This window comes from Chamaea fasciata, unplaced genomic scaffold, assembly GCF_029207755.1.
Source record: "Chamaea fasciata isolate MVZ Bird 193981 ecotype frontalis unplaced genomic scaffold, bChaFas1.0.hap1 SCAF_5, whole genome shotgun sequence".
Lineage (NCBI taxonomy): Eukaryota > Metazoa > Chordata > Aves > Passeriformes > Sylviidae > Chamaea > Chamaea fasciata.
This window is the reverse complement of record NW_027094090.1, coordinates 12,356,923-12,383,159: the sequence shown is the minus strand read 5'-3', so window position 1 is coordinate 12,383,159 and position 26,237 is coordinate 12,356,923. Positions and strand designations below refer to the sequence as shown.

Genomic DNA, 26,237 nt, shown 5'->3' with positions numbered 1-26,237 from the left:
GTCCCGGCAGGGCAGGCCGCGGCCATGGCGCTGGTGCGCGGCCCCGCGGCGGACGGGCAGCGCTCGGCCGTGGCCAGGCCGCTCTCGGCCGGTAGGTACCGCGGGCCCGCGCCGGGGAGAGGCCGCCCGCGAGCGCCCGCCCGGCCCTGGAGCTGGGAAATCGGCCGGGCTCGAAGAACTTTCCTGTTTATTTGAGTTTAATTGTCTCCGTCTCGCGTGCTGTGCCTCCGCCGGCATCGTTTCAGCCCGTGTGCGAGCAACAAGTGTGGGTTCGCTGCCGGAGGGAGTGGCTTGGGAAGGGGGAGCGGGAACGCGGGGAAGATCAATCCGAATTTAATATCGCTGCCGCGGTTGCCTCCTCCGTTGCCAATAGGACTGTATTTAATATCGTCTGACACGTGCGTTCCTTTAACTTGAAAGCACCTTTCCAGATGTGAGAGCACGGCGAAGCGTTGGGAGGTCCCGTCTGATGGGCACGTGTGCTGGTTCTTGCACTCGTGTGTATGGAGCCTAAGAGAAGATTTAGCGATCTGTAACCTTGTGTGATGCTGTACTTTTGTGGGTTTTCATGGGGTTTAATTTTTTTATAAAAAAGTAAACCACAGAAGGTGAAGTTGCTTTTATGTTTTTGCTTATAGCATCAGTACTCTGTCAAGTGGAACCTGTGGGAAGATGGTTTGAAGCGTTTATTAAGAGGAGAAACATAAATGTTTCTGCCTCTTTCCAGGAGCTAGAAGATGAGAAGGAACTTTCTGAAGAATCAGGGGATGAAGAACTGCAGCTTGAGGAATATCCTATGTTAAAAACCCTTGACCCAAAGGACTGGAAGGTATTCAGTCAATACGGGTTACTGTTAACTAGTTTTGCCCATCAAGGTTATTTGCCGTGCCCAGGTGGTGAAGATCTCCTTCCTCTTCCCCTCCTACACCCATCTGAATCAGTTCATGTCCCTCACCGTAATATCTGGTGTATGAAGGCAAAGACATCAGGATAAGATCTTAGTTTTGAGCTGCGGCTTTTTATTTTACTCCCTGAAAGAATGAAGTGTCTCTTCTCCCTGTCACCATCTCCTTCATTCTGGAGTTACACTGGCACTCTTCATATTAACAGCAGCAATTGAATTTTCTAATAACTGAATTTTCTAGTGCTTCAATCCAATTTAGATTAAACTACTTGAGTTTCTGACTGTGGTGTAATTTACTGATATTCAGTTACGCAGTGATTATTCAGTAGTTCGTGAGAGTTGTTCCTATAGTCTTTTCTCAATGTTTATTGAGGGAGGGAAGAATTCTCCCTCTTGCCTTTAAGAGATGGGGAGGAGAACTGGTTTTCTGCATATGTTTTGGTGGTTTTGGTTGTATTATGAGTGTTTATTGGGCTTTGCTGTTCTTTTCTCTCAGAATCAAGACCATTATGCAGTTCTTGGACTGGGAAATATACGATACAGGGCTACTCAGAAACAAATCAAAGCAGCTCGTAAGTACCTTTCCCTCATAAGCATAACCTTCTTTTTAGATGTACACAACTGGTTTACAGTGAAAATACCTGCATGTTGTGAACAAGGTTTTTACTGTTTCCCATGCCTAAAAGTTTGATTTGTGTTGCTTACCAGCCTCTTAAATTCATATCACAGTTCTGAAATCCAAAGGTCTTAATCTAGGGAATTAAAAAATTTCACATCTCTGCTTCCTGGCCGTGTTTTTTGTCAACAGCCTTGAGAGTGTAACTATACATTTCTATATTTTTTGAGTCTGCAGTCAGGCTCAGTGAAAGGCAGAGGAACAGAGCTGTCCCTGCCCTGTGTGTTCCCAGAGGTTCCCCTGCAGCCCCCCTGAGAGTGTTGAGCTGCCACGGTACTGCTGCTGAATGTTTACAAAAGGGCTGCTATTAACAGCCACACTGGTCTGAGTGTGGCACGGGAGTGGAGCATGCTGGGCTTCAGAACTTTCTTTCTGGAAAGCAGTGTGCTTGACTGCAAGAAAGATGCAAATAATTAGTGGAGGAAGGTTTTATAAGACTCTAAGATTGTTCAGTAGGCTCTCTGGGATAAGCTAATGGCTTTGTGAATGGGTCTTGTGAAGAATTGCCTCTATGACTGTGCTGGTACAAGAAGAATCACTGTCTCCAGATATTTCCAAATGAAAATGGGTGGAAATCAGTGGATTTTCCAACTTGCACAGGAAATCACTTTGCCCCAGGCGAGTGCTCCACACCACTGTGGAGGATTTGCTGCTGTGGAATAGAGCAGCACCTGTTCTGGTGGTGGGCAGTGATCTCACTGATCTTCTGAGCAAGAACCAGAGACTGTCTGTTTAGGACCCTGACAGCACTCACTTATTTCTTGGTGCTGTAGAGATGTGAGTCTTTCCCACTTGTGTATAATACTGTGCTTTCCTGCTTTGAAGAAGGATTCTGTTTTGTTTCTCAATAAAGAGACAGGATGCTGTAACTGTTTGCATGGTATCTTCTCTCTGGTATTTTAGAGAGAACCACGAAGGTACAGTGTGTGTTGTAAGGCAATATGGCAAGATCTTTTGGCAAAGGTGTTGGTCTAAAATCTAGTTTTACCTTTTAAACACCAAGACAACCTTGGTAGCACCTCCAATAGATATTCTGTATGTGCCAGTTGTGCCTTGGGATTCAAGGCCTGAGTAGAGGGAGAATTTAACCCAAAGTCTTGTGTGTCTGCTCAGTGTTAGCCATGGGGAAGTGCAGCAGCATTCACAGGCTGTAGTTTTCTTGCTAAATTTCACTTTGGATTGTGTTCAGAACGTCAGTAAAGGGATAGAATCAAATTTTATTTTATCTGAACTATTATGTTTTTCATTAGAAATAACAACTAAAATTACTAATTTTTTTTTCAGTTATTCTTATATTTTCAGTTAAGCTAATTGTACACTTACAGTGAAAGCACTTTGCTAGGCATAATAGTAGAGTAAGTCTCAGAGACTTCTTCCGATGTTGAGGTGGAATAGAGACTAGAGTTTCTGAGTTATTTTATGTCCCAGCAAGAATGAAATAATGTTAATTCTAACTATCTTGTTAAATCAAAGAAAATTCATTAACTTCCATTTTCTGGCAGATCTGACTCTTTAGTTTGTATTTTTATTTAAGTTTCAAATCAGAGAAATGCCAGGTGGAGTTACTGCGTTATTTTGTGGTTTGAAACGGTTTCTGATGAGGCATTTCTAACTGTAATGCATTTATGTGTTAGATAAATCCATGGTTTTGAAACATCATCCAGACAAGCGAAAAGCTGCCGGGGAACAGATAGGAGAAGGTGATAATGATTATTTTACTTGCATAACTAAAGGTAAGCAATTGATGTCATTTGTTTGATACTGTCTCAATTCAGAAACTTGTTTGTTGTACTTCATTAGGATTTTAAGGAATTGTCAATGACTAAACAGCTGGAGAAGTTCTTTTTCCATTGTAGAAAACTGCATCAATAGATGACATTAGGTGTAACTTCACAGTGGGTAGAAGCAGGCTGGGAATGCAGCTGACAGACGTTTGGTTGCTGTGCCAGCTGGTGACAGAATGTGACACTTGTGGCAGTGCACACACAGATGAACCTCTGGAGGTGGCCCCATACCTGGGATAAACTAGTGAGCCATGGAGCAATTCCCCACAGGCGCCAACAGCAGTTGGAATATCTGAATTCTAATGTGCTTGCTCTGACAACAGAACATGTGTTGATTTGATCCAGGTCATCAGTTTTTTCAGCTGCTCATTTTTGCCCACAGATGAGCAAATGAACTCAATTGAATAACATTCCCCTCTTGCCTGTAGCAGTGGACTTGGCAGTGCAGAATTAATGACTGTACTCTGATTCTAGAGGTCTTTTCCAAGTTAATGATTCTATGACCCAGAACACCACGGCTGGCCAATTCCAAGACCATAGGGGCTGTTCTAGGTGTATGATTTACATCTCCAGAAATGCTTGAGAGCTTGGCTTTTTTGTTTATTTTAAACAAATTATTTTCACTCAATAAGATTGAAGCAGGAGGAAATCTTGGAATTTGTGTTTTTTAGCTTCCTTTTCTGAATGTCTTCTTACACATACTAGTTAGTGTGAGATATGTTAGACCAGCTGATGTTTTCAGCCTCCTTTGGAGTTGTCAGAAGGAGGAAGGTTGCCAAAGGAAATAGTTTTTCTTTTGCAGTCCTGTCAGAAACGGACAGATATCTGTGATGAGAACTACCTACACACGAATTCAGGAATATGCTCTGTGTTCTACATGCATGGAGCAAAATACTATAGAATCTTCCCTCTTAACTGCTTACAAACCAAGTTTGGGGGTAAACAGAGAGGAAAGCACAAAGTAGCAAAGAAAGGGCATGATGGTCCTAGGCAGCATTTTGGAGGAAGGAAATACTAAAATGCAATTGTAGAAAAGGGAGACCTGGAGTAGGAGCAAACAGTAATGAAACAGGGAGAAGAAACTTGGAAAGGTGGGAGAACATAGGTTGGATTCAGAACTTGGTCTGACAAAGGAATGTGTGGGAGATACAGAGCCAGGAGAACTGAGCGTGTGGGGATCTGCAAGTGGAAGGGACATCTCTTAAATGGAAGAGGAACCAATGGATGTGCACAGAATTTCCTGTGTAAGGAAAATAGTATGAGGGTTACTGAGGCAGGATAATGGGGGTCATTTGGAGTGTTGGTGGAGGGAAGTCCTTTCCCAGAGGGAAGACAGCAGCTCACTGGTGGCCACTGTCATTCCTTCCTCTCTCCACTGACATGTGCAGTGAGATCAGTTTGCAGAACTGCAGAGCACCAAGGTCTCCTCCAGGTTATCACCTCCTACATCCAACCTTTGTGGTGCACTGTCCTCTGGCAGGGCTACAGGCACAGAAGTCCATGAATGATTGCAACACAAATTTGATTCCTTTGACTTTTGATTCCTTCTGAAAAATTGTGGTCATTGTAAAACTCCACACTTCATTGAGAAAAAAAATAGAGTACTGAAGCTATAGTCTCTGTGATTTCCAGAATATAAGATTAGTAATGTGATGCTGCCTGGCTGTAGGGGTTTAAGAATAGGAAAACAGGGGGTGTTTGCATGTTTTGGAGAGTTTGTGTGGAGTTTTATATTCTTTCCAAGACTCAGTACAACTTCATTGTGACCTGCAGAAGTTCTAATGAATGGTTCCTGTTCTTGCCCATTCTGACAACACATTAACTCAGGGACTGCCTTTACTCTGTGCCTTAGTAGACCATTTTGTCAATTTATCTTGCAAGGATCTGGTGTAGAATAAAATGTGAAGATGTCATGCCCAAACTCTGAACAAAATTTATTTCTATAAAATTAAATATTATCTGTTTTGTTACATCTTAATAGTTAAATGTGTTCTTTTTTCATAAATGTTCTTCCTACTTAGTTTAACAGGAATAGACAGCAATGCTTTTTGGTGTCACTAAAATAATTAAATATCAAGCTCTACAGAATGCTACAGATAGATCAAAGATCTGAGAACATCTTTTTAAACATTTACAACCTTATGTCTGGTAACTTTCAGCTTATGAAATATTATCTGATCCTGTGAAACGACGAGCATTTAACAGCATAGATCCAACTTTTGATAACTCTGTACCTTCCAAAAGTGAAGCAAAAGAAAATTTCTTCGAAGTTTTCTCACCAGTTTTTGAAAGAAATGCCAGGTAAGCTGTGTCTGACTGCCTCTACTGTTGCTGGAGAATCAGCATTTGCAAACTCTTTTGACATTGTAACAAGAGATGTATTAATTTGCTAGAAATGTAATACAACTAAAATAGTTGCAATGATTTTTTTATTTCATTTTAAAATAATCTGAACTGTTGCATTAATGGCATTGAGTTTGACCCATGGGATTTTAAAAAAAGGTCTCCACTTCCTATTACCTACTGCCCTTTTTGTACAACTCATTGTTTCATCTTAAAATTACTTACAATACCAAATGTTTGTGTGCTGCTGACTAAAAATTCCTTTTTTAAATTATTTTCTTCTGATAGTGAGACATTAGCAGAAGACAGTAGTCATAGTCATGATTTAGCTGGTTAAAAGAGAAGATAATTGTAACTGTCAATATTTGCTTGTTCTCTCTTACCTTGTGTGACTTTTTCTGTATTTGATTCGTGGTTGACAACTTGGTATTAAGGTTGTCACAATAGAAACCTGTCAGCTTCTCCCTGTATAAAAGTGCTTAATTGCATGAGGCACTTTACAACATTCTGAACAATTATTATTTGAAGTAGTCTTACTGAGTCTTCTGTCAAGTATTCCATAGACTTCAGACCTGGATCTGTGGTTGCCAGATCAGGTTTTCCCCTGCTCTGCAATGGAAATGGATGCTATGTCATGGAACCACAAATTCTAGAGCCTGTGGAAAATTTCCCTAGAAAAAATGCAGTGGAGGCAGAGTATGCATTATTCCCTTGTACTCCATTAGAATGTGTGGGAGACCTTCTGTACCCTACCACAGGGCTGAGTTATTCACAGAGCACTTTCTGTTCACTTCCTTTAAGCTCCTCTACCAGAAGAATGTGCATGGAGAAGTGAATATCTACAAAAATAGCTTGTGCTCCATCAGGTCTTCTTGAGGCAGTCAGGCAGGAGAAGGTTGCTTTTTTTAGGGAAGCTCCCTCAAAAATGCCTAGTCTGGAGGATACTTAGGAGGAATTCTCCTGTTCTTTTCCTCTTTCCTGGTGCCTCCTCTGTGTTGGTGGGAGGAAGCCTTGGATTCTGATTCTGTACTTAAACAAATGCCATGTCATGAAGATTGTATGTATTATTTCTTGAATATATCCATGTACTTTCAGGTGGTCAAATAAGAAAAATGTACCTAAACTTGGGGACATGAACTCCTCATTTGAGGAGGTAGATGCATTCTATTCCTTTTGGTAAGTTAGCTGATGCCTCCGTTTCTATTCACAGTATTCAAGACATGCAATACAAAGGGCTTGCAGACTCTTTGGTGCGTGGGTTGTTCACGGTGGGTTGACCCAACCTTGTAATGTCACAAAATTACCCCACAGCTGTTTGTGCCTTCCACAAACTGAGCTGGCTTTCTCCTGGCTCATCCATCCACTTGTAAATTCACAGTTGCAGTGGGAATTTCTGACTGCAGTGGCTGAGAACTGAGCTGACCCACAGACTGGAAGTCAGGTTTATCTCACCTAACTTGTTTTAGCTCCCCTAAGCTCCCCTAGTAAAAGGAGGTGTGTTTAGTCCAAAAATGTCAGTAATGTTTATGGCTTGCCTTACCTTCTAAATATGGGTGCTCACATAAAGATTAATTTCTCTGTGAACCCTACAGACTGCACTGCATTTCCACTGCCTATGATGAGAGCTTAGACAGCTGTAGACATTTAGAATGGGCAAGACCAATGCCATCCTGAAGCAGACTATGTCCCACAGTACAGAGAGGTGTTAATCATATCCTGCATTTTGACTTAACACAGTGTGGAATCACTGTAGGCGCAGTATAATTGTAAATTATGTATTATAAATTGTAAACAGCAGTCTAGCTGCCTACAAACAACAGTAAAAAAGGTAGCTGATTTGAACAGATTTGCTGTTTTTTCATTCACTTTTTTTTTTTCCTTAAATTTATTTTAGGTATAATTTTGATTCCTGGAGAGAGTTTTCCTATTTAGATGAAGAGGAAAAAGAAAAAGCAGAATGGTATGTAAGTAAAAATAGTTTTGACAGGAGACTGAGAGATTGATACAGCAAGATTTTCCAACTTTCTCTTAGACTGTAAGTCATAGGAAGAAAGGTAGCTGAGCCAAGTCTGAATTCCACTCTCCCAGCTTAGGGGTCAGTCATGAACTTGAACTGAACTTACTCTGGGGCTTCTTCGTGTAATTGAAGTAGTTCCTGCTTGCCTCACAGAGGTACATCTGAGGTGCTTTGAAATGTGTGTTCATTGAAGTTCAGACTTGCAATTCCTACCAGTCCCAAGCACAGGTTGAACCTGGAGCCAGGACAGAGTGGATGAGCATGCAGGTATTGTTTCTCTCTTTAACTTGTACTGAGAAAGCGATACTTCCTAGAATTCGGAGAGGTGTGTTCTGGTAGCTTGATATTAATAAAAATTATGTATTTGTTGATGTAGTGATAGTTGCTGAATTACGCTGACCATGTTGCCATTGGAAAATACATTCAGGTTTTTTTCTTTCCTACAATTATAAACACAGAATGTTCAAGTCAGAGCACCAAATCATTTAGTCTAACACACATTTCACAGGACACGACCTTTTACTTAGTAATCCCTTTTGAGACCATAACTTGCATTGTATGAATCTCTTCTTCCGAGTTTGGCCAGAAATCAGTTTTGTATTTAGATTCAGTGGTTGTCTTTCTTTGTGCTAGAAACTGCCATATTTAGGCTGTAGCTAGGCATTTCTCTTCTCTTGTGCCTCTTCTGCTATTGAATTTCCCGAGCCTCACCGACCCACTGTTCTCTCTCCTGTGAAGGCGCCGTAATCAATTCCCTATCACTTGCCCTTGTGGTAAATCACACAGATGAACCTCTAGGCTTCTCATTGGAAGGATCTTGAATTATTTGCAAAGCTCTTCTTTTCTGCTCATTCCTATCATTAGTGTCCTTTCTCAAAGATGTTTAGACAAATGGTACCTAGTCTGCTGTACTTAGGAGAGAGAACTACATTACAGCTGCTGTTCAGATGGTCATGACTCTTGCTCCCCCTCCTTGCCAAAGGTGATGTTTGCTCGTGTTTTAAAGCTTCCATCTACTTGTATTAGTCTCCTTCTCAGTTACGGGGATTGTTTTCTTTGTTCTGAGGTATAGAGTGGGTTTGGGTTGGAAGGAGCTTTAAATACCACATAGTTCCAACCTCCCTGCCCCTGTTGTTCTCTGTGTGGTTGTGCGGATGAGGCTATAGACCCCCCACTAAAAGTTTGCCTCTTTCTTGACAGCATCGGTAAGTATTTTGAGATTATTTAGTCAGCCTATCTATAACCTGAGCTGTATTTTAATGGAGTAACTCTGGCATGACTTCACCAGAACATCACGCTACTTCAGAGTGTTATTTCTGTGCAGATGGGTTTACTTGACATAACTATATTCTGCAAAACAAAATTATTGTGGCATTGCTTATACTGCTGTCCTTTAATTAAAAATCATATGCTAGCATTTGTTGTTTTGCTTGAGTTTAATGTTAGGTAAGCAAGTGGATTGCATTTTGGAAATAAAATCCATGATCTTATTCCCTGAAATGACAGATAAGCAGCTTGGTTTGTCAGGTTTATATAACTACCTAAACACTTAGCATTCTTTACATGAGCTCAGGGCCTGGAACTTCATTTTTTGAAGTCTATTTTTGAAGTATTCACTGAAGAACATCTGTGTGGGGGAAACTATTTAAGAAGCTTGTTGATGAATTTCTAACAGTGGCACTGCAAAGCATTAGCACTGAACTGTGCTTTTCCTTTTAGTCGAGATGAAAGGAGGTGGATTGAAAAGCAGAACAGAGCTGCCAGAGCGCTGAGAAAAAAAGAAGAAATGAACAGAATTAGGACTCTTGTTGGTGAGCACACAAACTGCTGTTCTTTAAAGAGAGATTAGCTAAAACTAACTGCGGAAATCTCCTGGTCTTCTTCTGTACATGATGCTTCCTTTCTTCTGCCAGACAATGCATACAGCTGTGATCCCAGGATAAAGAAATTTAAAGAGGAAGAAAAGGCAAAGAAGGAAGCAGAGAAGAAAGCAAAGGTAGAAGCAAAACGAAAAGAACAGGAGGCAAAAGAAAAAGTAAGTGAAGTACTTTATTTGGGTTGAAAAACTCTGCTTTATTCACACCTGATGCACTTCTTCAGGTTCTAGATATGTCAGAAGACTACTGATAGAATTACACTGGGGTTCAAAGATGTGTTGTCTTTGATGCCTGTGCAGCAGGCAATGCAAGGCTGCCAGCCCTCTGGGAATGAGATGGAAACAAGGAACGCAGATCTGACCCTTTCCAGATCTGCGCAGATTTGACCCTTCAGAACACCTTTGAAAACTGAGTTCTTTTGTTGCATAAACTTCCTCTGGTTTCAAGGCAAGCATCAAGTGCATAAAATGGATATGTCTGCTTGCCTTGTGCATGTGGTTTGTGCATGGTTGGTTGGTATGAAATGCTTTGAAGTAACAGAACATACTTGATAAATATTAACAGTTTGGAAACGATGGCTCTGAAAGTATAGGAATGAAAGGGAACTGTAAGGTGCAAAAAAGTAACTTAAAAGACATTAGAACACTACAAAAACTGTCAATAGTGATGCAGGAGAAATATTGGACCATGTAGTTTATACTCCTGAGGCAGGTGTAGGAAATTACGTACGGTTTTATATCTTCATTGTAGAGGAAGCCAGGATTTATAAACTGAGGGTCCTCACAGTCAGTACTTGACTTAATGCCAAATGCTATATGTTTCATCATCTCCCTCAAAATTCTTGGAAAGCCAAACATTGAAGTATTTATGCATTCTAAAACCCCCAAACATACACACAAAACTCCACCCAAACCAGAAACGACACATTTTGATATTGGATGACTGAATGACCCTGTAACAATGTGACTTGGATTTTTTTTTCTTTTGATTGCAGCAAAGACAAGCAGAATTAGAAGCAGCACGGTTAGCAAAAGAAAAGGAGGAAGAAGAAGTCAGGCAGCAAGCATTAGTAGCAAAAAAGGAAAAGGAGATACAGAAGAAAGCAATCAAGAAAGAAAGGCAAAAACTCAGAACAACATGCAAGGTACTTAACTATTATTGCAATGAAATACAGGTTACGTCAGACAAATTACTGTGTTTGCTTGTTCTTAGGGCTGGAGATGGGTATGGAAAGTGGGTTTACTAAAACAAAAAAATACTAAAACACATACTTACATGGGTATGAGTTATGAGTAAAGCTGACCAAATAGGTCCAAACGCAGCAGTGGCTGAAGAATGCTGTGTGTTAAGCCTTTGTCTGAAGGAATAGGACAATAAATTCAAGAACTTTGTAGAACGTGTATTTCTGCTTCCAGAACTGGAATTACTTTTCTGATAATGAGGCAGATTGTGTTAAAATGATGGAGGAGGTGGAAAAGCTTTGTGATCGTCTTGAGCTAGCAAGGTAAGTCTTCCTGCTGCTGCTTTCTGCTCATTTTGATACCTATCTTTCTACTAGCTCTCCATTGTAACTTAATAATTTATTTTTAGTCTGCAATGCTTGAATGAAGCACTTACATCCACAACAAGGGAAGGAGGAAAGGCGGCTGTAGTAAAACAGGTAATTATGCTGAGTGTCGAATCAAAATAACAAAATAATTTGTGAAATCAACCTGTCTGAATTGAAGTAAGATACAGCATAGCTGCTGTGGAATCGTGCTTGTTAAAACACAAAGACTTGATTTTCAGAGTCCACAGGCAGAGGGATCTCTGCTCCATTTTATATTGTGCAGTTCGTGGCTGGTCAAATTAACAGGGCCACCCAAGAAAAAAATGCATATTTTTATCTGTAAAGAACACAAAATCTTGTACAGTATACAGAAACAGCAGAGGAATTTCATTTTGCCCAACAATGTGTAGCAGTTACCTTGAGGGGAGGAGGGCAGTCTTAACCTATTCTGTTATACAAGAAAAATCCTAGTCTAGTGTCTGTGACTTGAGGATAGATCCACAAAAGAACTTAAGTGTGCTGCAGGCTGTTGGCACTAGAAGGGCTGGTAGGTTGGATACCAAAGAATGGGAAATGCAAGACACATGGAATCAAAATTTACTAAAACTCAGCAAGGATCTGCATATGTTTGCCATTGGGGAAAAGCCGTTTGAACTAAAAGCTGAACCTACATCCTGCAGAAAGAGTAAGGTGCTTTTTCTCATCCACTGTGGATTCACAGCTGTGAACTTTTTTCCATAGTGGGGAATATGATCTGCCCCCATCCCAGGGTCAGGTTTACTCATCAGATAATTTAAGACTGAAATGCCTCTTGTTCTACAGGGGACTGAATTCAATATTCCATTTTCCAGGAGGGTGTTCCAAATGCAGGGCAGTCCCCTTTCTGTCTGTTAAAACTATTCCACTAAAATTATCTATCGGGTAACTTTCCTTTTGCTGGGAAAGTTTTATGCAAAAGGTTTAGTGCTCTTGCCTTGTTTGCATCCTGCCAACAGCCGTAAGTGCACAGCTCTTCTAATATTGCCAAGATTGGACTGGGCCTGCTCAGAAGCAGATGATTAAAGATGTCACACCACACTCTCAAGCTGTGATTACACAAAAATGTGCAGTGGGTTAACTTAAGTCATTTTTAGCTCGCTGAAAAACTACACATGGCCATCTAACCCTGACTACCCACTTAGTGACTGAAATCTGGAGTTAATTGTAACTTAAAAGTTCTCCGTTACTACGGTTGTACTGAGGTAATCAGGTTTAGATACCAGTTTGGCTGGAAGATCTCAGCACTGGTGTATTCAACATGGATGTTTAATTGCCCTCACTGGTCTTTTGTGGATCTGTCCCTCTTAAGTGTTAGCCTAAACATTCACACACGGTTGAAAACTTTTGCTTTAATTCTAGGGGTGTTCATTTAATTTCCTAGTGAACCTGTGATGGATTTCCTAATATTTAAATTCTAAAAATATGCACATGGAATGAAGGGAAATAATACTGGAACAGATAAGCTCCTCTGTTTCCTTACATACAATGTACAGAACAGAAACTAAGCAAAATCCAAAGTTCAGAGCAAGTCTAGAGGGGGGGTTGTGTCACATATAGAATGTAACAATAATTCAGTAAGTAAATAAATAATGCTTATTTACAATCTTTAGATAGAAGAAATAAATGAACAAATAAGGCGAGAGAAAGAAGAGGCAGAAGCTCGTATGCGCCAAGCGACAAAGAGTTCAGAAAAGTCAACCACTGGCGGTGGAGGGGGAAGCAAAAATTGGCCAGAGGATGATTTACAGTTGCTAATTAAAGCTGTGAACCTCTTTCCAGCAGGGACTAACTCAAGGTACTTCTCGGGTTTGGTGCTAAAAGCCCTTACGAACAATTTTTAATTAAATAACAAGCATAATAAAATATATTTTCAGATCATCCCATCATCCCTTTGTCAGTATAAGGACTTTCTAAACATCCTCCTTTTCCTTGACTCGCAAGCAGCCAGTGGTTTGTTTTTCCTTGGTACCATGCTCTGTGTGTCACTGGAGTTAGCTCTGGCCCTGTATCTTGTTTCCCCCCCAGATTTGGGCCTCAGTCCATTACCAAGATGGTGCTGAGGTGCCTGTTTGCACAGGGCTTACTCCAGGGTAGGCTCCAGTCCTTCAAGTGGAGAGCAAAACCACACCAATGACTGGAGTGCAGGTGGGTAGGAATGCAAGTGTGTAAGCTACTTCCAAGAGCTCCACAATAAATGTGAGGCTGGTTTCTCCTCTACATGGTAGGAGGAAAATACCCCAAGGTGGGAGTTAAGTGCGCCAGCTTTCTTCAGGGGAGAGCCAGGGAAAAAGGGGAAGGCTGGGATTTAGAGAATGCAGCACTGGCACTCAGTTTACTGCTAAGCATCAAAACAGGAGCACACTTTAAGTACTTTTTCCCAGGAATGAAATGCCTTCTTCCATTTAGGATTACTCAGATTTCAAACCCCTATTACAAGATTTGGATGCTTACTGAAAAAAAAAATAGCTGCCATACTCCATGGAGGTGGTACCAGTGCCTGTTTCTGCAGCTCAGCAGTCAGTCCTCAAGGCTGATCAGCACTACATACTGCCTTCCATTTTCTAAGAATCCACTGGGAATAATCTTGGGACTAGGGCTGTTCCAGCTTTCTCCTGTTCAACCCTATTTACCTGATGTTTACGCATTCTTCTTGGGGGCAGTGGACATAGGGTTAGTAACTCCTCGGCCCTTCAGTGCAGCCAGAGGTGTTTAGGGAATTCAGGAAAGCAGCAGTTAAGCAGAATTCTGAGGATTAGAGGGTTTGCACTTACCTGCATTCTACCCCATCCTTTTTCTGTGTTGGGAACTGAGAAATTCACCCAAGCTGATCGAATTCTTCAATTAGTGACTAAAAGCTTTGCAGAATACGTCCTCTAGGATTTTACACGTATTTAAGTATGTTTGAATTTACTCAGGAGTTTATAAAAATGTGTACAGGAGCTTGACCATAGCTTGTAGGAAGATAAGGTATTATGTAATATGTTGGTTTATCCTTTCTGTTCTTGCTCTAGATGGGAAGTTATTGCCAATTATATGAACTTGCACTCTACTACTGGAATAAAACGAACAGCAAAAGATGTCATCAATAAAGCAAAGAGTCTCCAAAAGCTTGGTATCTATATTACCTTATTTTTGTAATAACATGGTCTGCCTGCTTTTGTACAGCTGACTTTTCTGTGACTGGAGCTGTGTTTCTTGGGAAAATCCTCTGCACAGCCGCAAAAGAAATGTAGTGCAGATGGAGGATTTAGAGGAGCATTTATGTGATTCAGTGTTTTCATCCTAATGGCTTTTTTGTAAGTCAGTAACTCTGAGTGTAGCTTTATGCTCTGATGTCTGGGACACATGAAATGCCAGGGCTCGGGGAAAGAGAAATGGGCCTCTCAGAAAGCTCCCTACAAAGGAAGGCATCTAAAATAAATGGAACTGATGAAGCTCTAGAGATACTTTAAATAAATTAATGGAATCCAATACCAGAGTAAGACACCTAAATGAATGTAATTCATCTCCTCTTAAAAAATGAATATAAGAGTGAAAAATGAAGCCTAGAGAGCTCTGGAATACGATCGCAAGGAAATGATACATTTCACTACAGAAGGGGGAAAAAAAAAACACCACTAAGTTTTCAAGAGCTTTCTGCATTACAAACCACATAATGGCACAAGGAGCCACCTGGATTTTCCATGTTCCTGCCTCTCTGACACAGTCATACCCTGGGCAATGCATGAGTTTTGTGCCACAGGCCTTACTTGAGAGAATAATCCCTCCTGATTTTGGTGAAGTTGCAGTTTCAAGTTTAAGATTAAATGAAACAAGTATTCCTCTGAGCACTATAAAGCAGGATAAGGGACGGAGAATCCCTTATCTTGACACTGTTCATTGGACCCTGAACGATTTTTTTTTTTTAATCTACCAACCTCTTTAACATTGTTTTAAAGTAAGTAGGAATTGGGTTTTATGATTTTGTGATTATTGTAACTAATCTGCTACAGAACGGTGGTGTTATTAGTATTATTACATCTGGCTTTAATATTCTTGCAGTAATGATTCTTTCTAATGTCTGTTGCTTACAGACCCTCATCAAAAAGATGACATAAACAAGAAAGCATTTGACAAATTTAAAAAAGAACACGGTGTGGTGCCTCAGATGGACAGTGCTGCCCCCTCAGAACGATTTGAAGGTAAAGGTGACAAGGGAGCCCCTGTTGTACACTTGTCTCCCCTGGGTCTCTTAGGAAGAAAGTAACCCAGAACTTACTCAAGATTTGCTTACAAACTTTCACAGCAAGTAAATCATCCAGGCTTTGGTGCCAGATTTGAGGGTTTCTGGTACACACAATGCACCCCAAAACGGCATGGATTTTAAATCAACTATAATAGGTTTTCTATGGTATTTTCTAGACTATTTTTAAAATATCTGTTCTTGCTGGCATTTTTGCATTTAAAAACAGGATCACCTCTAGATTCATCCCCTTGGACTACAGAAGAACAAAAACTTTTAGAACAAGCATTGAAGACTTATCCAGTAAATACTCCTGAAAGATGGGAGAAAATAGCGGCAGCTGTTCCAGGCCGGTCAAAAAAAGACTGCATGAAGCGATATAAGGTAAGATTCCTCACCTCCTCCTGGGACTATCACTAGTTCAGGCCCTGAGAGAATCCTTTGCCTTTACTGTTCCATTGCCTCTCAGAGACAGTACGTGACATGGGCAAAATGATGGACCTTACAGGAAACTTTTTATTTTTCATAACTCAACTCCAAAAAAGCAGTAAGAACTAAATGTTCCTCAGAGAAAATAGTGGCTCTGTAAGCTGGGAAGGAAAGTGTGTCAGGAAATTGGTCTTATAGTCTGACAGCAAGCTCTAGCAGTTGGTCCTATCCCTAGCCTCCTGTAAGTAAAGTTCCTGGAGCATTGACCTTCATCAATTGATTCGTTTCTAAGAGAAATTGCTCTACAGTATTAAACTATGTAGACTTCCCATTATGTTGAGAACTAGAGTGTTTCACAGTAAATATATGTAGTGCTCAAAATCACAGCATTGTTCACAAGTTACATGTTTAGTTAAGTGTCTTTTTTCCCCACTTTCTCTTCAGGAACTCGTGGAAATGGTCAAGGCAAAGAAAGCTGCTCAAGAACAAGTGATGAATGCTACTAAAGTCAAGAAATGACTCTTACTGACAATCCTTGTTTTATAATAAAAATGCAAATACTGTACATGTTTCCATTCCTTTCTTCATTATACAGAAACACAGGAGGGGTTGGTTCTTGAGTTTTAGTCTTCTCAAAAGCAACTCCAAAGTTTTAAACGGGTGTAGTTGGGTTTGTTGGGTGTTTTTTGTTGTTTTTCTTTTTTAAAGCTAAAATATGCTGAAAGTTCTTGTTATTCGCTACTCACGACGCCAATACATGCCACTGCAGATTTTGCTATACTCTGGAAGTTGTTCAATTGGACCTGGAAGTCAAAGAAAGTTGGCCATGACATATGCTCAACTCACAGCAAGTGGTCTGGAGGGGTTATGGGAGAATAGGGAAACTTATACCACATACCCACGGCAGCAACTGCAGGATGCTTATCATAGATGTACTTTGTGCAGATTTCTCTAATAGTCTGGGCATCAATAGCCTAAAAGGGATAAAAGAGGCATCTTCGTTACAATCCCATCCTAAAACCATTTCTGATCTTAATTTTGTATAATCCAAGGGAGCCAGCAACAAAACACTTGAAAGTTTTCTCAGTTGGAAATGTTTTCTCAGCTGAATAAGAAATACAACTTCTATATTGCTACTTTCCATAGCAAGTAATTGTCTTGATGGCCTTTTAGAAGTTGCAACACAAGTGCCACTTACTTCAATTCTTGCCTCAAGTTCTGGAATTGGGATTCGACGCTTATAACACAGCATTTGTCTTCCAATGTCTTCACAGATTGGTGTGGACCCTAAAAGAGGGGGGAAATGCCTCAATTATCACCCTACAGCTCCACAAACAATAAAAAGTTCTCATAAGTCTCACCATCAAGTTGTAGCAGCATATTTGTCTTCAGAAGATTTTTTGCTCGAGCTACTTCATTTTCTGTAACACTTGTGCAAAGTCTTATCCTGAAAAACAGTTTAAATCCAAAGGCATTAAATAATGGTACTCTGTAGCACACAAGATCACTGCACCTACCAGGCACTACTTTTCTGTACACAAAGCTGGTAGGACAGGTTGGAAAACAAGCCATGGATTCAAAGCAGCAGCCTAAGAGAAGGGGTTTTGGAAGCATGCCAATATACCCAAGAGCCAGTTTTTTTCTTTTAGAAGAGCTGTTATTTTATTAAATAACTATTTTGAGGTAAGTGCAGTCTGTACTTGTTATCTTGAGAATGGATGTTGCTAAGAAAGTAGGAGCCAAGCAACTAGACAAGAGGTAATTAGCCAGAAGGCAATTCATTACTTCCTGGCTCCTCTCTAGGTGAGATAATCATTTGCCACACTGCCTACAGAACATTTTGTGAGGAGAGGGGGATGCATTAAATAGTTTAACACTAAATTCTTGTCCCAGGAATCGTCTGTGCCTTCCCTGGTGCTAAGCTGCAGCAAACACAGTCAAAGTGATAACATTTTTCTCCACAGCTTCAGGGGGATCTCATAGAATAATAGATATAAGAAGTTATTTATGTGATTAAAGAAACTCCTCATTTTCAAGACTTGTTTCAATTTTACCCACTTTAAATCAAGTGCTCTTAAGTAACATATATGGGTTTTTGGTAGCATCTGCAGTTCAAACTTTACAGTTGCATCTATGGACATCCTTCAATGCAGATTTAAGCCTCAGATGAATGAACATTGTCCAGAATCATAGCTTTCAAAATTCTGTGTGTTAACAGCTCAACTTTCGCTTCCCTGTGTATTCACGGGAGCTGTCACCAGCATGTGGCACGTCAACTGCAGCAACTGCGGGCTGGGTAACTACTAATACTGTCTGGTAATTGCACATTCATTATTCTCACCCACAAATAGTTACTCTTTCAGTGGTGGCACTTGCAGCTCACAGGCTGTACAGCACACTGACTGAGTAGTAGTCTAGAAGTTCTGACAGTTTCATGACTTCTGTCACTTGCCAGTTAAAAAAAATAATCCCAGCTGTGTTTTCTTGTACAAGTAACAAAACCTACATCTTAAGCTATTCATGCCAAGTAAGGGTGCCAAAAACTGGGCGCTGGGACTTGGTTTTGGGTGCCAAAGTTTAGAATTTGACGCATTTGTTATTCCCAGGCAAGATCAAGCAGAGAAAAATATTCTCTTTAAATACTTTGTGAATTGTACTCCTCCACTAAAAACAATCTTTTCATAGAAACAGTTGCTGGCTTACCATTCTCTCTGAACAGAGTGCACCATGTCATGAATAGTGGATGGCTCACAGACCATATAGAGTCCCCACAGCCCTGTGTCAGTGTAGCAGGTGTTGAAGGACTGGAAACTGTGACACAGGTTACCATGGCAAGCAATCTGAGCAAGTTTACTGGACAAATTCTGCTGAGGCAAAAGAAAAAGACATTACTTTATGAAATTTTTTGAAAGCTCACCTTTCAAATGATTCACCTCCATGAATTCCTATTTTCATTTCAACGATGACAGAATATGCAGTAGTAGCCACAAGGTTAATCATAATTTCAACTGTTTCTTTTCTTGCATGTAATATGACATTTCAAAATAACACCCCAGATTTGAGCCAAAATCATAAAGCCACTTAGGATCAAGAAACAGACAATTAATTACTGATACCCACAGCCTCTGATGACATACAGGTATAAAGCATCCTACTTTCCATGAGGGCTGGCAAAGCTCAAGTCACCTCTATTTTGGTGGTTTAGAACCACACCCTAAGATTCTCCGAGATCCTGGGTAACAAAGTCTCTCAGACCCACAACTGGATCCCCTTTTCTGTCCTGGCAGTGCCCAAGCCAGGGAGATCCCACCAACCTCATTAAGAGCAGGAAGGTGCTTGCAGGTTCACTCACCACTCCTCCTCCAAAGGAGCGATCCCAGTTGCCGATCAGGGTATTGGCGACCATGAGTGGGATTGTGTCCGGGTCTGACCAGCCAGCTGCTTCCACGGCAATGGCCAGGTGTGCCAGGGGCATCTTGTCATCCCTGATCCGAATCTGGAACACAGCACAGCAGCTCCAGTGCAGCCTGTGCACGCTCAGCCACAGGGCAAGTTAAATAACAGAAAACAGAGTTTTCCATTATGGCTGGACTACAAAACATGCACTAAAATTAAAGCATGTGAAGAATAATTTAACATCAGCCTTAACTGGTGTCCCCTGGGGCAATTTCAGATCACTTTGCCAACATACACAGAGAAGCATTACAAGTCATTTTATGACTACCAGCAGCAAGGAGATCTGATGACCTTGTAAAATCCAAAGAGATGTGAATAGAACATGGATGCCTCTGTCACATCCTTTAAATGAGTGATTCTCAACATGTAGAAATACTCCAGTACTGTAGTCAAGAGAATAAAAGGACAGTAGGAGCAGGATAAGGAAGGTATTCCTCCAGGAAGTGATGAAGCACAAAGAGTGGTGGCAGTGAGGCTTATCCTGGAAAGAATGGGAAGTACTGCTTCGGAAAGCAGCTACTCCACTGCCATCACAGGGGGCAAGAAACCTTTTCATGTGCCCAGTCTGTGGCAGAGCAGCCCTCTCTCCTCACCAGAGAGCATATGTCAGGGGATGAAAGGGCCAGCTCAAAAAGCCACCCAGCAGCTTACCTCACTGCCTGTGAAGCTACAAGGTGGCAGGGGTGGCAGTCCTCCTTCTGGTGCAGATGGCAAGTTACCAAAATGGCACTTCGCCAGGTCAAGTAGTTCATCATGAGAGACCCCTGAACAAAGGTATTTCACACGCTTTGTGATGTTACTCTGTAAACAGTTAATGCTGCACAGTTTAAAGACTCAACCAAACAGTAATTTTTTGTGCCCCTGCTTTAATACCCCACTTTTGGATTCTTCATGTATTCCCTTTACACAGAGCAAGATCATCAAGATTCCCTTTTCTTGGTTCTTTTTAACAGCCTTCCATTAAAACTACATCAAATCAAGCTCTGCTCTCTTTCAAGCCTCAATCTTACTTCTTTCTCTCTGCACTCCTTGCTATTCCCCTCTTCCCACTTTCTAGAGCCCTTTTTTCCTGCCCACATGGAAGAATGACTTTGGCCCCCAATTCACTTCACATTCCTGATTTAAGGTTTCTGAAATATTACTGAGAGGAAAAGGGAACAAAAGCTCAAAGGGTATGAACACACAAAATACACAGGGCTACACAGAGCTAACAGCAAACAGGACCTACTGAACAATGGCTAATTCATCATGTTGTTCCCACAGACTCAGGCCATGGATTTAAGCATAGTTTCATATGATCCAGGGTGAGTATCCCATACTGACCTCCAGCAGCAGCCAAGACCATTCTGGGTCCTTTGTAATGTGTTGTTATATACTCCACCAAGTCATTACGATTTATCGATCTAAAAACAGGAAAGGAGACAGCCCAACTGTGTCAGTAAAGTTTACCAGAGTAAAAAGAGATAAATGTATATAACAATACAATATCAAAATAATTTAAAGTGCTGCCAATGCTCAGAGCAGATGCAGAAAGCTAAAATAAAGGTGACTTTCTAAAAAGCAAATAGGAACCGGATAAAAAGCTCTTCCAGCTTACTGAGAAGTAGTTAAGAATTCTAACTCTGTCAGGTGGAGACAGGATGCACTAATGATCTCCTTTTCTTTGAAAGCAGCACATTAAGCAGTCCCCTGATCTGTACAGGCTCAAACAAATGCTGAAAGAGCAGTGCAAACACCGTGTGCTTACAATAATGCCTAACATGTGACTTATAGGAAAAAGAAGTATTTCAAATTTTGTGGCAGATGCACTTTTAAGAAACAGAAGAAAAACATGGCAAAAAAACCCAAAGTCATGCAGAGAACATCTGAACTTCACACACCCTTCAATGCCTGCCTACAGAGGAACTAAGGTAATACAGGGATTCTACTTACAATTAAATTCAGTGCAATTTCAGCTGCCCTTCAGTGTAAAAATGAAATCTGACACTGTTCTCTACATTTCTAGGTAAGTCCTTCTCAATATATAAAAGTTACCACACAATTAAAGACAGACATAGTTTCGGACGTACTTGATATTTTCAGTGGGTCCTAGAATTGTCCGTCCTAGGGCTGTGTTCTGGTAGGCTGTGGCATGAAGGTAATCAAAGACAACTTCCTGCAAATTGGTTTCAACCTCTTGCATCTCTCGAAGTATAACTCCTCGCTCACGCTCAATCTCTGCCTCTCCCAGAGTACTGTTCTGAATTATGTCAGCAAGAATTTCCACAGCTAATTGCAAATAGGGATGGAAATGAAAGAAGTCTTTTCAGACTACTAGAAAAATCTGGTTCCAAAAGTGAAACCCACCCCAAAGAGCAAGAGCTAATAAGACTAGCAAGAGAACAGGAAGAGAGAAGTTCAAAAGGAATCTTGAGACTCTGAAGAGAAAAATATTTCAAATATCAGCTTCCCTGCTGGTATTTTTCCAAACCTGTATTCTCATGTTCTTGTGAAGTTCAAGAACAGACTTTTCACCTGGCAAGGAAGGGACTGACACACTGAGAAAGCATCATTCTCTGTCATCTCAGTGGAAGCTGGATAAACACATTGCTCTTTGCAGCTTTTCTGATGAATGAGGGCAATTACCTCTTGGTAAATCTTTTGAGAAAGCCTTTGCATAATACACGGTTTGTTCCCTGGATGTGTACGCATTCAGATGAGCCCCCATGTTCTCAATCTCTAGTTCAAGGTCTAACTGAGATCTCTTTTTTGTTCCCTGAAATACAACAATAAGAAAATCACATTAGACCTTTCAGTTAATCAACTCATCATTACTACTTCTTGTCTGAAAAGTCATGATCAAGAGAAAGGAAATGTGTTCTGGAAATAAAACTGGCATACTAATCTCTCCAAGCTTGACAGTCAGATATAGATCCTACTATGTTCCCAAATGAAAATAAAAAGCAGGCTAAAGGGTGACTGTATGTCTTCTAAGACCATTACAACAAGGTAAAAGTGAGTTAAAATAAGACCTGTGTAATCCATAGTTGTGTAACAGTTACACAGAACTAGGATTTTAGCTTCATTTTCTAATGGAAACCAAAGTCTTATTGTCCACTTTACTTTTCTCATTTCAATTTGGAAAACTTATTTACACAATTCTGACAAAGTTTTCATCACTGATCATTAAAGATAAATAATTTAAAAATCCATGGCAAACATCTACATCAGTATTCACACTCACCTTGAAAGCCATATGCTCAAGAAAGTGAGCAGTTCCATTGTTCTTTTCATTTTCATACCTGCTTCCAGCATCAATCCAAAGTCCAACCTCAGTGAAGAAGAAGAAGAAAAAAAAATAATAAAATAAAAAAAAAATTTTACCAGCTAACAGTTTTGCTATGGCTTTCTCCTTAAACAGAGCAGGTTTTCAAGAAAAACAAAATTTTGATCTTCACAAAAAAGTTAATTACAAATCTACAAAAGCCTTAAGACTTCTATGCCCTGGCTTAAGTTCTAGGAACAGTTCTTAATAAATATTGAAATGTAAATGCAATTTAGTTCCACGAGGAAATGAACACACAGGAATAGATACAAGAAACGCTTCTTTTTGTTACTTACTGTGCATGTTGAGAGTCCAGAATCTTCAGAAGCTACTTGCAAGCCATTTTCCAAAGGACTCACCCTAGTTTCAGGAACATTTAAGATTACTTCTGTTGCTGCTTTGGAAACTGTGAGCCTTCCTGTTCCAACATGCACACACTGGAAAGGAAAATCATCAGTCATGCTCAGGTTGTTCAGTTATATCCAAAGATGCTTTTCTGAAAAAAGTATTGATGAACTTAAGCATTAAGTCTGTGGATCTTTCTTAAAGCATGCATTAATAAAGGAAAGAATTCAGGACTGCTATTCACCACTTCTTCACACAAGGGACGCAGCAACCTGAATCTGAAACAAACCCTGAAGATAACTACAAGTGAGGAGATGCATCTGCTGCCCTCCAATCTGACACAGGAGCTGTTACTCTCATCAGCCAGCCACACTTGTTTCCCACTTCTGCCAGCAAGAGCCTGCAGGACCTTTACCATCTGGAATTCTCCTGGGTACCTGCTTTCTAAAGTGAAGTGAGACATGGTCCAAGGGTCTGTGTCAGGACTGCAAATCCATCACTCACTGATCAGAGCAGCACAATCATGTGGCAGTTAAAGCACATTAAATGAGAGTGGGGTAGAAAAGAAGGGAAGTCTACTGCAGTTTTTCAGTAACAAGAAATGCAAATATGCATCCCAAATTCAAGTCAACAGCTCTCTCAAAAACTGTGATTTCAAATGTTTCAAATAAACAAAGATTTCTCTCCCCATATAACTGCTCTAAACATGAATGTACAAAATCCAGCTCTCACCCACTCCCATCCTAGAATAGATTAGATCTCTTAAAACTCACTTATTTCAGAATCACAGCACAATTCGAGTTTGAAGGGAACTCTGGAGGTCTCTAGTCCAACTTCCTGCTCCAAGCAGGATCAACGTGGTCAGATCACTTTGCTCAGGACTTTTTGCACCTGGGTACTGACAATCTCCCAAGACGGTGAGAAACTGCACAGCACCGTGAGCAGCCTGCTCCACGGCCTGACTGCCACATATCCAATTTTCCCTCTCTTGTTTCAACTTATGCCCATTGTCTCTCATCCTGCCCCCGTGCCCCACTGTGACAGGCCTGATTTTATACTCCTGACAACCTTCTCCTAGGTGCTGGCACAGATACTTTCCCAGCTCCTCTCACAGGTCCAGCTGAAGCCATGGTTTCTCCAGCCAGAACAAAGTCCGGACCTTCAGCCTCTCCTAACAGAGCACATGTTCCAGCCCAGTCCATCCCCGCTGAACACCTCCAGTTCACTGACATCCCCCTCACACTGACCAGCGCAAACTGTTCACTGACACCTCCCGCCGTGCACCGCGCCGCTACCGCGACTACAACTCCCAGCATGCACCGCACCCCACGGCCTCCAACTCCCCGCGTCTCCTCAGCGGCAGCCCGGGTACCAGCGCTCGAAGCCACCGCGGCGCCCACGCTCCCCGCGCCTCCCTCCACTCCGCTCCCCGCCCCACCGCCTCACCCGCTGCGCCGCGCCGGGCGCTCGCACCAGGCGGGCGGACCAGGGCAAGAGAAGCCGCCGGGCCGCTGAGCGTGCTGCAGACGCCGCCATCTTGACGCCGTGGTGGGCGGAGCGGGGCGGCCTTCAGGGTGCGCAGGCGCGGGGCAGTTCCACCCGCCCCCGGCGGGGGGCGCAGTGGGGCAGCGCAAACTCCATCGCCGCAGCCCAGGGGTGGTGAGCAAGGGGGAATGGCCCGGCTTGGAAGGGACCCAGTAGGACCATCGAGTCCAACTGCTCGCCCAGCGCAGGACAAGCCCAGCGATCCCACCGTGTGTCTGAGAGCGTTGTCCAAGCGCTCCTGGAACTCTGGCAGGCTTGAGGCTTGGTTTTAATGGTCCCGCTCTCCTCAGTGCCCCAGAGCAGCGCAGCTGGAAAGCCATTTTCCTCCCGATATCCTATTACGGGCAGGTTCAGCAAACACAAAGCGCTGCCTCCCGGCGGCTCCGTGAGCTGCCGCGGGCACATCCTGCGCGCTGCGGCTCCTTCTGCTGCCCCGGGCCCTTTCGGCAGGGCTGGCCGAGGGCGCTGCGCTTCCTGCGGGACAGACCCGCTCTGACTGGGGAAATCCCGAGGCTGGAATAACCTGGAGTCTTCTTCTCAGAAGTGTATGCAACGGGGCTGAAACTTGTTATGGATAGGAGGGCTTCATGCATAGCAGTAAATTCAGCGCTCCGCCGAGCCTGTGCTAGCGCTGGTCAACTACCTCAGCTCCAGACACAGGACTCCAAACTGCTGGGAATGGTCCCTCCCAGATGCCAGGGGCTGGGAAGGGCTTGTGGGAATGCTACTTGAGCCAAATTTGGGCTGGGAAATGTACCAGTGGAAGGAACTTCATTTCAGTGAAGATTATTCTTGAGCACGTCTGGAATGTATGGCTGTAGATAAATAGATATAGACATGCAAGAAACAGTGCTTGGTTTTGACTTCGTGGTTAATTTTTTCACCTTTTTTATTTTTTTTGAAATTTTCCTTTGGCTAATCAAGCATCTCAAAAATTAAGGAAAACCAGGGTGAAATTCTGTTATTTGTCCCACAGTCTGTTAAGTGACACAATGCAAAGAAACAAAATACTATTTTAAAAATAAATCTGTATTACTTATGCTGGTGGAAGCACTATTTCTAGGTACCATTTTCCTAACCCTGAATGCCTCAGACGGTAGCACAGTACTTCTGACACCCTGTGCCTCTGTACAGATACCACAAACCTTCCCCGTCTTGCCTGCTCTAAGAGGAAGAAAGCTGGACTCTTGGCACACGATCAGGAGGAAGAGGTTGAAAAGGGTGGGAAGTGCAAATGTTTCTGATCAAAAGGAAGAAGTTGACAATGGTGGGAATTGAGGATGCTTCTGCTGGGGATGATCTGTCTCCTGCAACTGCCAAGCTCCTGCTACTCAGAGGTGATTCTCAAGAGCTGTCAGAAGTGTTGCTCCCTTCCCCCTGAAACGTTATCAGTCACATGCAGATTTTTGGTGACAAAAGCTACTGTAACTCTTAAAGACCATGGGATTGTTGGGAGTTTCTGAGCTGGCTCAGATGCTGAAGTGTGAGAAGGCTCTGAGATTTAGCTTCTCAGACTCCAAAACATGGACCAGTTTCAGAAAAATTCACTGTATTTTAAATATATAGCTTTTGGGGGTATTTTGTGTATATAGCCAAGTTCTTGCTCCCTTGGCAGTTCAAAATTAAATTGTGCCTAGTGCCCTAGAACGTTTGCACTCCAGTTCATAAGCTCCGTGCTTAAACAGCAGCTTAGTCCTGCAGCTGGGCTTGTCCAGTTTCTGTCACAAGGACTGTAATTGCATGAAAA

General features: G+C 41.8%; 2 protein-coding genes across 4 annotated transcripts; one reads left to right on the top strand and one right to left on the bottom strand.

Moving 5' to 3' along the window:
* Positions 1–16,374, top strand: DNAJC2 (DnaJ heat shock protein family (Hsp40) member C2). 2 transcript variants are annotated; one of them, XM_066182837.1, is made up of 17 exons: positions 1–91; positions 639–829; positions 1,401–1,476; positions 3,215–3,313; positions 5,524–5,665; positions 6,803–6,883; positions 7,602–7,667; positions 9,444–9,535; positions 9,638–9,759; positions 10,596–10,745; positions 11,017–11,105; positions 11,192–11,261; positions 12,800–12,984; positions 14,201–14,301; positions 15,263–15,370; positions 15,641–15,795; positions 16,285–16,374. In XM_066182837.1, the coding sequence occupies exons 1-17, from the start codon at positions 25–27 to the stop codon at positions 16,357–16,359; spliced, it is 1,869 nt and encodes a 622-aa protein (XP_066038934.1). In that variant the 5' UTR covers positions 1–24; the 3' UTR covers positions 16,360–16,374. The 2 variants fall into 2 exon arrangements, with proteins under 2 accessions (XP_066038934.1, XP_066038935.1); XM_066182838.1 differs by having other exon boundaries at positions 33–91; positions 728–829.
* On the bottom strand, positions 15,908–24,513 carry PMPCB (peptidase, mitochondrial processing subunit beta). Of its 2 annotated transcripts, none has more exons than XM_066182839.1 (13): positions 24,392–24,513; positions 22,897–23,037; positions 22,520–22,606; positions 21,922–22,051; positions 21,366–21,564; positions 20,620–20,699; positions 19,948–20,060; positions 19,193–19,336; positions 18,544–18,707; positions 17,202–17,287; positions 17,039–17,127; positions 16,739–16,814; positions 15,908–16,643 (listed from the first exon to the last, which is right to left on the bottom strand). In XM_066182839.1, exons 1-13 carry the CDS (start codon positions 24,479–24,481, stop codon positions 16,579–16,581), a joined length of 1,464 nt encoding a protein of 487 aa, XP_066038936.1. In that variant the 5' UTR covers positions 24,482–24,513; the 3' UTR covers positions 15,908–16,578. The 2 variants fall into 2 exon arrangements, with proteins under 2 accessions (XP_066038936.1, XP_066038937.1); XM_066182840.1 differs by having other exon boundaries at positions 18,544–18,704.
* Between the last annotated feature and the right edge of the window lie 1,724 nt (positions 24,514–26,237).